The 19,385-nt window shown below is 39.5% G+C and overlaps 1 protein-coding gene across 1 annotated transcript in view; it reads right to left on the bottom strand.

Annotated features, from left to right (window-relative positions):
- The window catches only part of GTF2F2 (general transcription factor IIF subunit 2), an 88,411-nt gene that overhangs the window by 10,036 nt on the left and 58,990 nt on the right, over positions 1–19,385 (bottom strand). The window contains exon 7 of the mRNA XM_080612845.1: positions 3,321–3,420. Within this exon, the coding sequence (XP_080468971.1) occupies positions 3,321–3,420 (100 nt within the window). The remainder of the gene's footprint in view (positions 1–3,320; positions 3,421–19,385) is intronic.

Genomic DNA, 19,385 nt, shown 5'->3' with positions numbered 1-19,385 from the left:
CCTCAGCACACTCTTGCCAGCAGGAGCCTCTATTTTACATTCTCTGGACAAGCTACAGTAAATCAAAGAAGAGTGTTCGTATTCCCTATACAAATGTAATGTGTATATTTTAGTATGATTAATTAATTAATAATTAATGAATTACAAGAAAGCTGGAGAGGCACTTTTTATAAAGTCGTGTAGTGGTAGAACAGGGGGAATGGTTTCAAACTGAAAGAGGGTAGAACTAGATTAGATATTAGGAAAAAAAACATTGCTATGAGGGTGGTGAGGCCCTGGCACAGGGTGCCCAGAGAAGCTGTGGCTGTCCCATCCCTGGCAGTGGTCAAGGCCAGGTTGGATGGGGCTTGGAGCAACCTGGTCTGGTGGAAGGTGTCCCTGCCCCGGGCAGGAGGGTTGGAATTGGATGAGCTTTAAGGTCCCTTCCAAACCAAACTATTCTGTGATTAATGTATAAAATCAGCTCACAAAAACCCCTGAATATCAAACCCTCCCTTTGCGGAAAAGTTATTTGCAGCTGGTGTCTCTGTTGCCCATATCTTAATTAGAAAACACTCCAGCATTTTCCTCGAACTCCAGCAACAGTTCTCACTGCTGCATAAAAAACATGGAGCACATTGTGAAGTGAAAAAAAGCATGGTATATGTTGCTGTTTTCTTCTTTTTGTCTTATGCCTATGCTGCAAAGAAAACAGGAATGAAAAAAAATGAAAGGCTGCATTGTAACTTGTTATGAGCAATCAGGATGTTTTATGTAGTAGGCTTAAAGCACTTTTTGAGACTTGTATTACAGAACACATGTACATGGTAAGATTTCTTTAAATTTGTGTGTTTTTTAAATTTAAAAAGCATCAAAATACGATTTGATTTCAAGGAAGGACCATTTTAGAACACGCTGTTGAGTGCAGCAGTTGTGAGTTTATCCCTGCAAGACTTCATACAGGAATCAATTTCTCTTTGTTTACCTTCCCGGGATGTTGCTAAGCTTGCTGAAAAGCTGCCAAAATTGCCTTCCTGAAGGTATCATTAATGCTGAAGCTGATGTACTACACTGCTTTGGTAGACAGCTAGTACAAAGGTGATATAAAAGCGAGACTAAGTCTGAAGTTTCACCCAAAAGAAGTCTGAAAGGTTTTCCCATCTCCTGGTGCACAGGTATTAACCTCTATAGTAGGGGAGAGTGGGAAGAGGAGAAAAGCACAAAGAAGCCTCTGAAGGGGTAACCAGGACCACTAAAGTACTTTTCTGCTGTATTACAAACAAGAATTCAGCTGCAGAAAGATTCCAGCTGCAAGAATATTAACACTGCAACCTTATAAACTTATATATGTGTAATATTTACAGATACAAAGAAAATGAAGGTCCCTTTCCCAGAGAAGAAAAGCTAGGCTACAATCCTGGCATATATTGTAATGGCATTCCAATTTCTTCTAATAAAAAGGTAGGCTTATTATGATTTATTGGGGAAAAAAATAATTTTCCCCATCCTTGTATTCAGGCAAGCTATTACTGTTTCCCATCTACATGTATTTTATCTCCCTCTTCCTTCCTGTTGTATGTTCATTTATGGGTACATAAGCTTAAGCCCCATTTAGTATTCTATCATCTCTTTGTTCAGGAAATACTACTCTTTTCTTTCTTATTTAGTAGACACTAATTTTTTCCTCAGAAGCTCCCCAGAAGATGACTGAATGTATCAGTATGTGTAGTAGTTTGTACATTTTTTCTTCTTCCTTGTGAGAAGTCTTGTCCCCACCAGGGTTGTCATACAATTACCAGCAGTGCAGCAAGTGTTAAGAAAGCAACTGCTTCTTGAAAACAGCAGAAAAAAAATTAACCAAGAGGTTTTAAAATGTTCATGGACTTGCTCTCCCAGTTGCACACCCCTTCAGCCATCTAACCTGAACCTTAATAAAAGACTCAATGAAAGGAAGGTGGTGTAGAAAGTAGTCATACCTGGCCCTTTAGAGTCAAGGCAAGGCCAAGAGTGATTCAAGTACTAGTAATTCCTACTAGATTTTTCCCACTAGAACTCCTTTAAGTTAGATATGAAGAGTAAACACACTGCAAACAGATTTCCATTAACATGGACAGCTATGTAACCAATAAAAACATTACAATTAGGACACAAGAGCATCCTAACTTTTAAGAAGCCTGGTTACATCCTGCTTATACCCCCTAAAGCTCACACAAGACTTAGATTTCTGTAATGATACAACGACAGCAGTTTGTAACTGGAATGAAGGTTGAAGTCATGCTGTTGTAATTATGCTAGTGTCAGGGAAATGACACAATATCCCACTAAAAAAAGAAGTTGTACATCACTGTGGCTTCTTCCAGAATGAAAGGAGGAGAATAACAGTCTCGTATAAAATTGCATTTGCATAGCAGGATATACCAGTGTGACTATTTTGGTTAAATGTCATTCCCTTAGCTGAAATAGTTATATTGGTATGATCATCTATGTATAGATCAGGCTTTGAACAGTAACTACTACAAAACAGTCCCATGAGGGAGAAACGATTATTTTGGGTTCTGTGGAAACAGACTGCCTTTCAGAATAATGCTTAAATATCATCCTGCATATTGTCATTTGTTTTATGTAAATAAAATCCTAATAAAAAGCGTAAAAGTTTAAATGACTAACACAGTGACTCGTTTTCAGTATGATTTAACATTTCCCACATTCAACAGTAACAGGGATTATATATGCGTACTTACAAATTACTCAAAGAGGATCTTTAGGAAAAAGGACATTATAGTTTGTATGTACATCAACTGATCTGAAACAGCAGTGTGGGTGTAATATTGACAGAGCCAATGATGCTAATAACACATAGTGTGAAGGTATGAAACTGTGAAAAATTATCAGCTGTTACTCTTTCTTACTTGTTGTCAGTTCCTCCAAAGGACTGGGAACTAATGATTCTTTTCAAGCCTTTTACCCACCTCCGTATGGTATTTTATTTGGCTCAAAGGAGTGCTTCCACATCTCATAGCACAGAGCCAGAACTGCCTTTTATCCCCAAACTTTAAAATTACATTTAAAAAACAAACACTAGAGGAAGAATGTAATAAAGCCACTAGAAAAGGCTTGGGTAAAGGTGGTCTGCCCTCCATCCGGTAACATGAGACTTTCAGAATTGACAGACCTTAGCCCCAAGGGTGATACTGGTCTTCAGACAGAAAGAAGATCCCCAGAAGACCAAATCAGGGAGAAACCAGATATCATGGGAGTGTTTCCAAAGAGAGTGGCCAACAGTGAGTCCTGAGCCAGACTCCTCCTGACGAGAAGAAGGGAAAATGCTGAAAGCTGCTTACATTATATTGATGATTAGCCACCGGTTTATAGTTTGTGGTTACAGCTTTGTCCAGCTGCTGTGATAGCCTTACAGGTTTAGAAGATTCTTCTATCTGTAACCTGCAAAAGAGAAGAAAAAGAGAATGAATAAAAAGTTTAGACAGGAACACACTCAAGAAGAATTCTAAAAATCTGCAAGTATGAACCAGCCCTTATCAAAGGTCAGATGCAAACAAATCATAAGGCAAAACAGATGCACTCTTCTGAATTACATTTTTCCTACTGTTCTTAGGACACTATATATTATAGAAGATACCGAAATGCTGAAAACCAAGCAGCTGTGACCATGTCTGAACATAAATTTCAGTCTAAGAGCCTAACGCTCAGGTGGAAGAGAAGCCCTTACTCTTAAAAAAGATCAAACCCAACCCAAATGAACCCAGAATCATCCAGCTGACTCAGCTGAGGGCTGAAACAGCTTTTGATCCAGCCCTGCTGACTCATGGAGCACAATAAAGACCAGACTCCATGACCTTCTCTTTGATATTTTAATGTAAAAATATAAATTCTCTTGGCCTTTCTTCTGGCACTATAGTACAAAGCACAAATTACTGTTTTACAAGCCCTCTTAAAACCATGAAGACAGGGAAATCCACCCAGGTTCAAACCAACGTACAATCAAGTCTCAATCACAGAGTTAACAATAGGTGACCTTCAGTCCTCCTTGGGAAAGGCTCTGAGAAGGTCACAGGTTGAACACATTTTGTCAAGCTCATCTCTATGTAATTTAAGGCTTATCTATGATCATGTAGGAGTGCTCCGTTTACTTCAGGTTTAGCACTCAAGAATTAATACTTGAAATGAAGATGCAAGAAACCAAGGTTTAGAAAGGTACAGGACAAAGTCCCTTCAGAGAATATAGTTTTATGGTACATACAATTAATATGCTACCAGCAGTGTAGTTACTGTGTTTCCAGAAGTGTCTCTTATAGGCAGAAAAATCGGTTTTCACTAAACAAGGCAGTACTTAATAAACAATGTTTGAGACAGAAAAGTTTGGTTTTTGTCTTTCTATAAAAATATAATGCACCCCAAAAAAGCTACATTTAAATTCAGCATGCTTCTGATTTAACACCTGAACAAACGAAATAAATTACATTTGAAGTAAGCAGTAAATGAAGAAATAAATTCTTTAGTTGCAGCAACTGGAAATAAAGCCAATTATACTTCATCACCAGTACTGCTGGACAACAGTTGCTGGCAGTTTCATCTCACACAGAAACTTGCTTCCTCTTGAATCTGTGTAGACTTGTAATTTGTTCTATGGTTTTAATTACCCTTAAGTGACCATTGCCTTGCATTCTACATTTCTAAATCAGGAGAAGGTACATCAATGTCTTCTTCTGTTCAAATGTAGCATGCTTTTTCTTTGCTTGAAGGAAAATCAATGGGAAGGTAAAAGAGCAGTGAACAACTTTTACTCCTGTTCTGGCAAATAAAAGTAGAAGTTTTTATCATGAGTGTTTCTCTTTTGGCCTTCAATATAATTAAATGATTTTAAAGATTTTATTGATCTGGTTTCCAAAGGTCTTCTAAACTCACGTTTCACAAAGAGGCTCAGGCTAAAGCTAAATCAGTATCTTTTCTCCAAGTCGGTCTTTTTCTTCACTTCATTGCTTAATTTTTTTTTCTTTTTTGTCTCGATGGCTTTTAAAATATTTAAACAGTTTGGGCTTAATAAAAAAAAAAAAAAAAAAAAATTTCTTGCAGCTCTTCGACATTTTTCCTATTCTTTTGACCGGGGGAGTTTTCCAGTCCCTCCTCTTCCCCACTGTTGTATTTTTCATCTCACTTCTCCCCTCTTACATTTTTCCTTTCTGTAAAGATTTCCTGCCCAACCTGTTTACTGATACTGCTCCTGTTCATGAGACAGTGGCTCCAGGAGAAGGGGCTCCTTTCCCCTCCAACGCCACTGCACCACCTTCACGTGGACCAGATTTAGGTATTTGGTTTGTGATGTTTTTCCTTCTTATTACAGCTGCAGCACATGTAAGAATAGACACGGTTCCTAACAATATTCAGATACATCAGATGGTCTCAAGTTTTGGGGGAGCATTGGGATTTCTATGGTGGTATTTCTCCAGGATTAGATCCTCCTTGCAGCGGGCTTTATAGTCATTACTCTTTTACAATATAGATTCACAACATCCTCCATTTCTTCAGGAAAACAGCCAAAGAATATTAGCCCTTCAACAATGAAATGCCAGAACACTGCAACACCTGAACTGAACACCTCGGACTGTCCCCAGAGGGAAAAGCTTTAGAATAGTGATGTCAAATGCCCTCCAGCTCCTTAATAAATTAGATTTTTAAGTATGCAACTAATTGATGGCTCTTTAGCCTAGAGCTTATCATGAACTTCGAACAGCACTCAGTGGTGAAGGTCTCTTCCTGTTCTGGCATTTTAAAATTACAATACAGGAAATTTCAACCCTTGTTTTAGTGCCTCTTCCAGAAATTAATCCTTCTTTGCATAAAAGAACACCAGCAATTTATCTCTTAACATTTTTCACTTGCCATGCAGGATGTGCATTCCAGCTTTTTTATTTTAACCTGCTAATTTCCAAACCAGTAGAAAAACGAATGTGTAGGACAACTAATGCACTTCTCGGAGGCCTCCAAAGGTTGATGGCAATGAAGTCATGTTTAACACGTGAAGCTCCCCAGCACACCATCTTGAAAGCAAAGAACAACTGGCCTGCTTAGGAAGCAGGATGGAAGCCTGCCAAGTGAAAATGGAAATGGGCAATCTAAGTTTGTTTGTGAAATGGCAGAGGACTTCAGAAAGATCTACATGTATCAACTAACAAACGTACCGGCTACAAATGTACGTGTCTCTGAAAGAAATTTCAGAGATATCAGTGTTGTACCTCAAGATTTCTTGCCAGAGGTTTCCAAATCACAACTCACAAATCTCATGTTGTCTCTAGAAAAAACAGTCTGCTAAAAATGTTTTATATTCCCGGTATTACTTTTAAGGCAAGCAATTACTGCAGCTGCCACATGCCACTATGGAGATCTGAATGGGAAGCACGGTGACTCAGGAGGCAAACCTTTTTATTAATATGCATTTATTGTACACATGCATCTTGCTCTTCTCCCTAATGGCTGCCCTTCACGTTTCTTCTTCTGCAGCTTTCAAGATCTCCTGGAGAATGACAAAGACTCAGGCTGCCTTCTTTCCACCGGGCTTCCATGCAGAATATGGTCACACAATCCTATGTGGAACGACAGCTGCTGCCCATCTGGAGACAGCCTCCTCAAAACACACGCGTACAGGTAAAGGGCCTGACAAATGTGCTATAAATGTGGTAGACCCCAAATTAGCAAATGGTTCATGTACGGATGAAGCACTGAAATTTGCTTACTGCATTACAAAGAGTAAAGACAAATAGCCTGTAATCATTTTCTCCACATGATTTGTTGGTACAGACACTATTTGCAAGGAAAAATATGGTGTGGGTTTGTTTTGTTTTTTTCTTTTTCCCCCAAACCATGCTGTAATTCTCCTGCATTCAGAAAGTATTATGTCTGAGTGAATATAATTGACTTTTAAAATTTGTATAGCTGTTGTTTGAAAAAAAGTTGATGAAATATATATTTATACAGCCTAGTAATTATACACTCAAGCATTTATAACAAAAGCTATGAATCGGGCATTATACTAGCCTTTTAGATCAATGATTTAATGTGTTTAATAATTACCTCTAAATGTTAATTTCTTACATAGACTTTAAAAGGCAGTATTAAACCAAAATATTATGAAGTGTTTTATACAGGGTTTTCTCAGAGTGGATCTGCTGAATCTTAATTGAAACTGTTGGTAGGAATAAAGAGAAAAAAATCAATAGATATTCTGAGTCACTGGTGACACTGATTTAAAGGAGCAGTGGCTTTTTACCTATTACCATTTATTATGATTTGCAGGAGTGTGACAGTTAAAAGCCTTAGGTATGGCTCAGAACTACATGCAACTCTCCAAGGAGTTAGATTTTCCATTGAACTCTTGTTGAAATAGCTAGTGCCATAATTCATGCTAATATCTGGCCTAAAGATAAAAAGAAAATGCAGATTTGGGTTTTTTCCCTCAAACTGCCAATAAATTAGTGACAGAGCAGCCACCAGCCTGCACACTGTTTTTCTCTTCCACCCCCAAGATCAAATATAGCTCTTCCGCCTTGAAATACAGTGCGTTACCAGCAAGGCATTGAATTCACCACAGTCATTCCCAGCAAAATACATTTTATACTGCAACTCTGATTTGTCATTGTGCCTACAGCTGAATAAGGGCAAAAACATTCAAACAGGCTGGAAATAATTTTATAGAACTTGTCAACATGCAGCAGGCTCATAAAGGGAGACAGATGAAGGCAATATGTACATTCCTAGGAGAAGAAGCTGAGAAAAAGCCTCAGGAGAGGCTTTTAAATATATGTATCTTCCAGAAATAAAAAATAAACCAAAAGCCTTTAGAATAGATGATTTCCTGTGATTAATCTTCTGCCACAAAACAAATGTTTCAAGGATCAGAAGCAGCTATTAATCAGAAATGCTGCTAGGATTTGAATTCTTGACATTTCTAAAGAAATTGTTCTATCCACAGGACTGAAAAGTTTCAGTGCCTTTTGTGCTTGGCTGTGTTTACACAGGGTACTAGTAAGTAAGGAGCCAACCTTACTGTTGCAATGAAGGAAAAGTTGGTTTGCTTCTCCCTCTGCAGTATCATGCAACAGAGATGCACTAGAAAAGAGAAAGCCCATTGCGCAAAGCTCTCCAGCTCTGCACAGTTCTGCAGTTGTTCTGACTCCTCACAGAGTTTCCCAGCCCAGGGGAGTGAAAGCCAAGGACTAACGCTCTCTTAGTCCTTTACTCACTAATTCTGCACTTGAACTAGACACTGACACCTCCATTACATGAAGTTTCATGATACCCAATATGGGCAACAAAGCTTTTTCATATTTCCAAACATCCCAAACATGATAAGATGTACCTACACCCTACAAAATCTCATCCAAAACAAGCTAATAAAATAAATGTAGTAATACTGCTTCACACCTACTTCTCTCATGTTCATTTGGACTACTGTGACTTGCGGAGGTTCACATAGCATCTTTTCTGACTTTTCTTCCAGGCAAGAGTATTAGTAATAGAAGAAGTGAACAGATGACGGGCAAGAGATGAAAACACCCACGAGACTGCTGAAACTTAATGTTTTTGTAATTCTGTGAGAACAATGGGAACTTCAGCACATCCTGCTAAAACAACCCCATGGCAGTGCCCAACCACAAACAACACAGGACATTACCAGAATGACCGCATGAGTAAAAATACATTATATAATAATAATGGTGACAATCTGTTGTATACAATCTGTCATATATTCTAAAAGATGAGAATTAGCAACGTGCCAGTTTAGCATGTTGTGTTTCACTATAAGAAGTCCTACTGTCTCATGTTAAATGGAGGCAGATGACTGCAGCCCGTTGCACAGATGAATTTACTGTTCTCCTTCAGACACTGTTACTCCAGCACATACACCCAGTCAAAGCAAAGTGAGCCTGTCCCCATTTATAAAAACTAGACAGGCAGACAGAAACGAGGGTAAGCTGAATGGAAGTGGCATTAAGAAGTGCATTTGTCAGTGTTAAATAACAAAATGTTTCAGATTATTAATATAGGATATGATTTATAACTAATTTTAAGTCCTGAAATCCTAGCATTACAAGAAAAGTGCTGCAATTATTATATGTTGAGGAAACCTATTAGGTTTTTCTGAAGTTGACATCTTCAACTACATATGTTGAAGGCTGAGCAATGAATCATATGAATGTAAGATAATTTTGTGTCTAATATTGAGATAGGCACCACAGTTGTAACTGAAGACTCCAATTCGACATACCTTTCTCCAGTACAGAAGATGAAATGACATGAATAGCAAATCAACAATAAGTAACAATTTCTTATGCATTTTATTTTCTTGTTTGCTAAAATGGAAATAATTGAATAAACCCACTAAGCTCCCATTTTTCCTCTCTGAATTTAGCACTCCAAATGATTAAAAACCTTCTGGGCTGAGGTTCTGAGGATAAATAATGTAAAGATAAAGAAAGACTGACTTTTGCATTCTAGGAGTGATATAACAGAGTAAGTTTATTATGTGATCAACTTAAAACATTTTAAGTGATGCTCTAGTGCAATTACCATGAAGAAATTTACAAGATCTGCTTGACACTGCATGTATTTTTAAACATGCTCACATGTGTCTATGGATACTTCCTCTAGAAGTGTCCTGATACGGATGAAAAGGAGTCCCTGACCATATATCCTTAAGGGTGCAGATACCCATTCACCCTTAGGAAGCAAAGCAGCCTCTGCACTCTCCTTGTCCTTCCAGAAGGACTTGGGTCAACCCAGCATCACCCTGTTGCTTGGTGAAAAGGCCCTTCCACTACTATCATGCTGTGAGTCAACGGAAAGGCCTTGTGCAGCTAGTCATAGAATCACAAAATCATAAAATCATTTAGGTTGAAAATTACCGTTAAGATTATTGACTCCAACTGTTAATGTACCACTGCCAAATCCACCACTAAACCATGTGCCTAAGAACCACACCTACATGTCTTTTAAATACCCCAACAACTTCCCTGGGCAGCCTGTTCCAATGCTTCACAACTCTTTCGGTGAAGAATTTTTTCCTAGTACCCTCTCCTGCTTCTGCTTGAGGCTGTTTCCTCTTGCCCTATAACTTCTTGTTCATTAAAGAAATGAACATTTCTTATTACAATTCGTGTCCTCTGGAAGAGCAGAGAGATTGTTGCTAATGTCAGGATTTTGCAGTCCTTTCTATCCTGTGGCTATCACATTCAATCAATTAGTGACCAAGGGGGAAACAAACCCTCCCTTACTGATTCCTACCATACTTTCAACATTTTCTTATTAACAGTCACACCATGAATGGCTCTGTTCTGCTCATTTTTCAGCCCAACACAACCAAAAAGATCAAGTTCAAGAACAAACAAAAGCAGAATTAGAGGGGACAGCCTTCTCCTAGGACTAAGCCAAGGTTACAAGTGCATCCGTGCCTGCTCTGTTAGCCTATATGGGGCACCGCATCCTAATTTCTAAGTGAATAAAATGGCAGGACACAGTACATTTTTATACCACGGTGTTTATACTTGTGGTTTATTCCAGTGACAGAAAGGTCTAAAACTAGGGTGAAGTAAAACTTGGATTTGCATTTTTGTTGTCCAGAGTGTGTGGGCTACCTCGAGCACAGGCATGAGATGAGGCATAAGATTGGCAGAGTGACAATGCTGGCCAAGCAGAAGAAATAAGCAGCATGCCAGAAGAAATGGGAACGCAGGTGAAATTTCAGAGAGAGCTCTGAAGACAGCATGACATGTACATGACACACGTCAGTTCCATGTGGAAGAAGACAGGGAAGACACACAGAGGCTGGAGAGAAGCATGACATAATGGGCTGGATAGGGAGGACTGTGGTGAACGCACTCCAGAAAAACAGCAAGGAAGGGGGAAAACTGGATTAAAAAGTCTTAGCTTTCCTTTGGGTTTGTTCAGCCTAACATGCATGCCAAAATCTACAAACCTCTCTACCTTTGAGCTAACCATTCAACATCATCTGTACAACACACTGTACAACATACACAGATGTCTGTGTCTTAAATATCAGTAGGAATGAATAACCAAGGAAAATGATTCCTTGCTTCGAGGGAAGAACGAGGAATCTCACAAGCCCATTACTAATACTAGAGAGGGTGAAGATTGGAGCTCTAGGAAAAGTGACTCATTAGCAATCTAATGAGGACAGAAAAAGCCCATCCCTTTAATTTTAACATGAAGATTCTCTTCCTAAATTAAACCCAGCGGTACTCCCTTCAAAAGGATCACATACAATTTTAACTATGCATGTACACATATTTTAGTTCTTCCTATCAAAAAAGATTCTTCCGGAAACAACTCGACAACATCAATTCTCCTCTCTTACCCTAGTAGATGGTTTAGACGGTAAGCTGGAAAAGAAAATAAAGACTGCATGGTTTCAGGGAGGGGTGAGACTTTTTGAAAATATACAAGTGAGCTTAAATACAGGCAAAAACATTATTAAGACGTGCACTCATTATTATTAAGGCAAAAGTGTAAGGAATCATAGAATAGTTTTATCTGTCTCAAGACTTTTTCTTCCTTCGCAGCCAGCAGTGTTCGGAAATTTCTTGCCTCTTATTAAAAGGGAACTTTATTCTAAATTGTCAACAATCAAAACCAACCAACCAATAGAGAAATAAACTATGTATAAGTATGAAATATCATTGACAAAATACAGACTGCTAAGAATGACAGCATGCAGGAAAGGGTTAAACCCTGCAAGTGCCAAGCGCTTTGAGTTTTGATCTAGGTGACAAATGACATCCGTGGCCCTGAGATTTTTGAACAGGAACCTGGGATAAAATGTGTTTAAGGTCAAGTCCTGCACCCTATTACACTGTCAAGTACACCTTTCTGAAAATTATGCAGTCTGGAGTCCTATTCTTATCCAAACTTTGGGGACCACCACATTCTATATTTTAGGCCTGTCCTGACTACCCTGGGCTGCCCACTCCCCCCACCAATACCAATACAGATGTGTTTGAAAGTGTATGTACCTGTACTTGGGAACTTGCTGCTATAAACTGTTACCTGTTTAAGAAAAACGTGAATATTTTCATTGGTATTGCAAACCAATTAGTACCAATATTACACTTGGATACCTGAGGAGGTACAATGGAAGAAAAAAAATCTGACACCCTAACGTAAAAACCAAGACAAACATCTTTAAAAATGAAGTTACCTTCAAGTATTTATCTGTTTCAAAGACAGAATTTACCATCATTATCATGAACTGATAGTCAAAATTCTTCTCCTGTGAATTACCGTCTGAAGAGTATCCACTGATATATTTTCAATTTTGCTACACTACATCATCTATGGGGAAGTGTCCCTGCCCATGGCAGGGGGGTTGGAACTAGATGGTCTTAAGATCCTTTCCAACCCAAACCATTCTGTGATTCTACGATTTATAGAAAAACATCCTGTCATGATCCAAAAGAACAAAAATAATGAAGAATCACTGTATGTTTATGCCTTTATATCATGTTTTTAAAGAGAAAGCCTCCTTTCCCACTTCCATTTTCAAAGATGCAGTTTCCTTTCCTGCTCCCCTTTTTCTCAATCCCCCAAATTCTCCATAACAAACAGCTTTATGTAAGACACTATTTCAATTTAGATTTTAGGAGTTTTAAATTTTCAACTATTACTTATTTCTAAAAGTAAAACAGACAGACTTGTCTCCAAATCACATAATCTTCATTTTCCTGCCAAAACTAATCTGCAGTGCTTGTTCCTGCTTTGAAACCAATGATATAAATAATGGGGACTTGGGAGTCCAGGCAACACAAAGCCAATCGCTTCTTGCCAGTGTCAGCAGATCTAGAAACAGTTTAACAATTTGCTAACGGGAACAAGAAAGGAGAATTTGAGGAAGAAGTCTGCTAGATGAAAAAGCTACATCTTTACCATGCCCTGAAAGGCCTATGTCTTGAATTACTGGTAAAAAGGTGGATGATTTACAAACTCAATCAATTCACTCTGCAATGAAACTGCTCGCAGCTAAAGAGACGCTGGAAAGAAAGAGGCAGACTGTTGGCTACAAGTGCTTAAATGAAAAAAAAACTAAACCCAAAGCTTACAGCACCTCAGCAGCTAAGTCTCCTCGATCTGAACCTCTTCTCCCCTTCTCCTGAAAAACATCTTCAGGGAGTTACAGCTGCCAGCACTCTGCATCTGACTACGTGCTCTCCTTCCTACAACTCCACTTCCCAGATACCCCGCCACTCCCCTGACAGCTCTGCAAACAGCCATGGCATCTGGCTCCATTGGGCATCTTCCAGTTTAAGTTTACTGTACACAATTTAACAGTTTGTGGCAATCTGGGAAACATTTGGATTGCTTCCCTAAAAACCTAGCTGGCTCAATTCCTCAATTTCAATTGGTTTTTCTCAGCCTCTTCTTTCCTTAGCCTGCAGAACTAAAATGCCAGATAGCACAACGCCTTTTTGAGGACATTCACCTCCTTTTGTTAAAATAAACTTGTAATCAACCAGTGAGGAACTGCTGCAAAGGGTACCGAAATGAAACTGTTGGGAGAAAGACCACTTTCTTGTGGTCTTTCTCATGTGCATGCCTATGGGTTAATGTATTCATGACTATATACTGTTATCGATAGCTTACAAGGTAATCTTGACCATTTCAGCTACTGTTGAATAGGTTAACCATACGCTTACACTAAACAGCTGAATTAGCTCATATTAAACTGCTGATTTAATCCACCCAATGCTCTTTCCTGCAAGCAAAGGGAACCAAATTGATTTTAACTGAACTCTGAAAACATGCTGAATCCAAACAAAATCAGCATTAGGGAAAGAAACCTGTCTTTCTCCCTAGTCCATGAGAAAAAGCAGTCTTGTTTATCCTCCCACTGGAAAACTTAACAGTTTCTCCTGCAAGCCTCAGGAAAAAAAGAAATGCGACACAACCGAAGAGCAGACTGAAAGATGTATCAGTTAAAGCAGAAAACAGATTGCTTTTTTATAAAGTTTGATCATCATTCTTTCGGCCAACTGTGTCTTCTTTGCCAGTTGCACAGCACTGATGCTCTGCTGCATTTGTTAAAAATAATTACACTTTATCTCCTCCTATTTTGCAAAACAAGTGCTTCCCCAGCTCCTTCTCCAGATGCATGACATACCTGCCCACCTTTGCCTGAGAACTGCTGTTATGACACCCCTCAGATGCTGGAGCGGGGACCATGCCCCACAAGCAGAGCACAGTGGTACCCAACTGCAGAAAGCCAGAGGCAGAAAGCAGCCGCGTGGAGGGAGCCCAGGAAGCAGCAATAGGGGTGGGAGTCGCCAGGCTGCTCTGAGGCTGGGAGCTGATGGCAACAGAGAAGGAAGAGCCACCCCACCGTGGGGCCACCCGCTGCAGACCTCTGCTCCCGCTCACCAGGCTGTGTGACGGATGGTTTTACACCAGCCCTGCATCACTCAGCCTCGCTCCAGTCACCTTCCCTGAGGTCTGGTCTTTGACACCCTGCTGCAGAGGGCAAACGTGAATGTTATTTTCTTAAAAAGCCTTACATGGCTTCTGTGCATCATCTTCAGTGTGAACGGTTCTCATCACAGCTACAGGTTAGCCCCTGATAAGAGCTATCACTCAGTACTTTGAAAATACCTTCACGATCTGGAGGCTGTGACTCAAGACTCAGCTTCTAGCTCTGCTACAGCTTTAAACCAAAAATTCTAAACAGTTATTATCAAAGTATCTTTCTTTTAAAAACATACTGATGACCATGAGGCACAACAAGGACATGGCTGGGTTTTGAGGCAACTGAGCCCAGAAAACGTAAGATTTCATTCTGCATTTTAAAAACATAATTTTAGAACTAACTTCCATCTTTGTTTTGGAGAAAACAACAACATGAGCTTGGTAGCTCAGAATATTACCTTCTGAACACTCCCTAGGGAGCTTATTTGTTAAGAAATAAACTTAGCTCCACACACTTCTGAGCTCTGCTACATTACTATTCTCCTCTTAATTAAGAGATTTTCAGAAGAGTGCCTGTTGTTTGTGAACACAAAGAAGCTGATCCAGACTTTGTGCAGCCATACCTATTCTGTTATTAAATAACCCCCCCATAAAGATTTGATTATAGATTTGACTGGCATGAAAAGTTCTTGAACCAGTTAATGTTGTCTAGCTTCCCTAACAGCAAACTGGATAATCGGGTTTGTCCCTAAGATCTGTGTGAAAGCAGACTCCATGCATGTGTAATTTGGTCGAATACATCCTCCGTAGAAAAAAACCCATGAAGTCTTGAAAGAAGCTTGAGGACTATTATATTTTAAAGCCTGCTCTGTGCAGTTTTTCTTAATTACACCTAAGGCTGCAATTAAAAAAAAATATATACAATAAGAAATGTTCCACACCAGTTTTACTGGTTGATCATAAACCTGCATGGAACTGAATTTGTTAGTCAGTAATTCAAACATGAAGTACGATAAACTGTGAAATTATCATTATTGAGAAAAGAGAACTGTTTTTCAAAAACTTGCATAATTTTTAATTCAGTGTGCATATACATATCAAATTAACAGTGTAAAACCCAAAAACTTAAGTATACCAAGTCTGGCTGGGATGCTCCCCACAGCAGCCCATATAGAAAAGAAGGTTGGGGCCACACAGACGAGGCCATGCAGATGCTCAGAGGGTTGGAGCACCTCTCCTATGGAGACAGGCTGAGAGAGTTGAACTTGTTCAGCCTGGAGAAGACAAGGCTCTGGGGAGACCTTTCAGCACCCTTCCAGTACCTAAATGGGGCCTGCAAGAAATCTGGAGAGGGACTTTTTACAAGGACATGTAGGGATAGGACAAGAGGGAATAGCTTTTAAGGTAGATAGGTAGATTTAGATTAGATATTAGGAAGAAATTCTTTCCTGTGAGGGTGGTGAGGCCCTGGCACAGGTTGCCCAGAGAAGCTGTGGATGCCCCACCCCTGGCAGCGCTCAAGGCCAGGTTGGATGGGGGTTGGAGCAATGTGGTCTAGTGGAAGGTGTCCCTGCCCATGGCAGGGGGTTGGAATTACATTGTCTTTAAGGTTCCTTCCAATCCAAAACATTCTGTGATTCTTTGATTTCTATGATAGTGGCTAGGAGTGTGTTGGTAATGCACTCATGTGTTGGCTGCTGATGAGCAAGAACCAATAGACCACCAAGGCTGTCTCTCCAACACCCCAAAAAGGCTGTTAGGCTGAGGGTGGGCAAGAGGTTGGGAGGGGACACTGCCAGGACTCCTGACCCCAGCTGACCAAGGGGATATCCCACACCATATGATGTTGTGCTCAGCAATAAAAACTAAGAGAAAGGCGGAAAGGGGTATTCATTATTGAGGCATGCGTGTTCCGAAGGAGCTGCTATGCATACTGAGGCCCTGCTTCCCACAAAAGTGTCTGGACATCGCCTTCTGATGGGAAGTAGAGCGTACATATCCTTCATTTTGGCTTTGCTTCCACACACAACCTTTGCTTTCATTCATTAAACTGCCTTTACCTCAACCCATGGGTTTTTCGATCTTATTTTCTCCCCCTGTCCTCAGTAGGACAGGGAGTGAGAACAGTTGTATGGGCATCTGATGGCCAAAACCAAGGTCAGGCCGCCACACTTGGAAACACTAATAAATTCGTAACCTTATAAAAAGTTACCTTGGGATTAGAGATTTTGAGAGCTCTAGATGTTTAACACTGATGTGAGAAGTACTCTGTACTACATACGTACACTGCAGAGAATATGCAGCAGTAAATACAGATCAGCTCAGAACAATGTGAACTGCTGGGTGTTTGTCCTCTCTTCAGTGGCATACATGGTATATTTTTAGGAACAAGTGTGGTATATCACATATACTTAATGCTTTACAAAAAGGCAGGTTTTATTTTCCCCACTCATATCTTGTATTAAATTCCTTTCTTTTTCCACAATACTATCACCTTGAAGAACACGTATTAATTTTTCTTGTGTATAATTACTGGCTTTGTACAAAAATAAAGCTATAAGCATCTCCAGGGGAGGCAGGAAACAAACCATTTATTGTGAAAATAGTGATATTTGACAGCTTTAGAGCTGGTGGACAGTGTTCAAATTGTGTGGGAGATCGATTTTTAAATTCTAGCCCTAAGTTCAGAGGAGCTGAGGACACTCTAGAGAAAAGAACAGGGAAACAGAATCACTTCAAAGAAAGAAGCAGCTGTAGCAAATATTTAATTCTCAAAATGCAGAGAACAGTCAGGCAATTACTTAGAAAGGTAAGGAATTTTAAAGGTTTCTTCCAAACAGATACTTTTGTATCATGTTATTTCTGCAGTACTGTTCAGATTTACTTGTTTCACCACACCCTTTATTAACTTTGCAGATTTTGGAGGACTCCCACACCCTTCAGTGCAGAAGGAAATGGAATAAAATTATCTATCGCTTTCCCATCCTTATTGCTTGCAACACCTGTATCTAGAGCCACAAACATTTCATGCTTGTGTAAGTGGGGAGAAGAAAGCTGTCTCTGCTAGTATGTTTCTTCAGCTATATCAAGCCTCAAGACTCCTACAGCAGTTAACCATTTCAGTCTAAGTAGCTCCTGCTTTAGAGGTTACAGGATCTGTCTGAGCTCGAAGACAACATACTACACACTGTATTCTTTCCTCCCTCTGGCTTAGCAGAAGCAGAACACAAACAGCTTTTCAGGCCTTGACAATTTTAGAAAATCCTCCATTCTGAAGAAAACAGGAAACTTCTTTTTCACAATGGGAAAAATGCCAACTTACGCAAAACACTAATTCCTCTTCATATCAAAAATTACGAAAATAATTCACCACCATTTCTTCTCCAGTGCAAATTTTATTGATGCCTGCATGAAAACTAGGTTTGCCAAAGGGGCTGGCAGTACACAGCTTTGTAATGGAGACAGTGTGTAATAGTAATATATGAAAATGTCAAGTAACAAAGAATGTAGTTTTATGCACTGAAACAACATGCCTTTACAGTAGGTGTTCTGGTATATGATACCCTGTGTGACACATGAAATAAACACCTTATTGCAATTAAATACAAACAGCCTGAAATGGGACTTCTTCCTTAGCACACATTCCATGACAGACGGTACCGGAGTGATATTTGCTCCAAACTGGATTAAATCAGTTTTAGAAACTGAATTCTATCTGTGAGCAGATTGCACCATCTGCTTCTACTAATATATATTAGAGAATGTGTATTTTCCATAACTGCATATTTACTCTGTAATCAGAAGACTATAAGACAAATAGCGATAGCTTAGTCTACGGAATGACTGAAAAGCACTGTCATTTATGTCAAGGATGTCAAGGGTGTAACAGAGAAGCAGTTAGGTTATTTGAAGGCTGTGCAATGAAATAATGAAAGGAAATTAGGCAAAAGAAAATTTAAGCAGCACACTGGGACACTAACAGTCATTGCAGTGATGAGAGAAATATAAATGCAAAAAGCGTAGATGTAATAAAATTTCTTATTAATAACATGTAGGAAACAAGAGAAATAATCTTCCAGCCAGAGCCTAAGCAGAGATGGCTGGAAATCTGAATTTTTATTGCATGCCTTTTGTGTTCTCAAGAAAGAAAAAACCTTGAATCAGGAGGTAAGCCAACATTTAAAGTTTTCATGGAACAGAAATGCTTCAAAATTTTGTTTTGGAAACCCAAACATGATGTTCCCAAAACAAAATATGCTTTCCCAGTATCTTCAGCAGCTGCTGAACTGAAATTAGTGCAATTCCTGTCATTTCACAACTACCATTTCCATGGCTTGCTGTGGTGACAGAAATGACAAAAGCTATCCCAGACTCCAGCCCAGGAGCTGCCAGAGCATCCATGGTGCCTTGTCTCTGGCAGGGCAGCTGTGTGAATTGCCCAGGAACGTCAGAGCCCCGCATCCCCAGGCCAGCTGACTCCTCATGCCACCCACCATCAGGGCAGCTGGCCAGATGACTTCAGAAATGCTGACAGCTCATACTCAAGACCTCTTCTCACAAGCAGCTAACAAGTCAGGCTGACACATTGGTTACATGCTCATCTGATAAGCTGGGATCACAAAAAAGAACCTGAGATAAACACTTGAGAAGCTACTGTGAGATTTCAGCATTATTATTCTATTTTTCTATATTATCCTCAGTAGCAATGATGATTATTTCCAGGCCAGTAAGATATTGCAACTAATGAAACAGTATTTCATAAAGCATGACAGTCTTTTTTGAAAAGACAGTCAAAGAAACGAAACTATTGGGCATTATTATGCCCCAGTATAAATTTGTAGAGGTATGGAACAAATTATGTTGTAAGAGAAAACAGAGTGGAGGACTCTTCAGGGCTGGAAAAGCAAAAAATGACAAGATGGAGC

Source organism: Psittacula echo (assembly GCF_963264785.1).
Source record: "Psittacula echo genome assembly, chromosome: 3".
NCBI lineage: Eukaryota > Metazoa > Chordata > Aves > Psittaciformes > Psittacidae > Psittacula > Psittacula echo.
The sequence above is the reverse complement of the archived record's forward strand: the minus strand, read 5'-3'. Positions and strand labels throughout refer to the sequence as shown.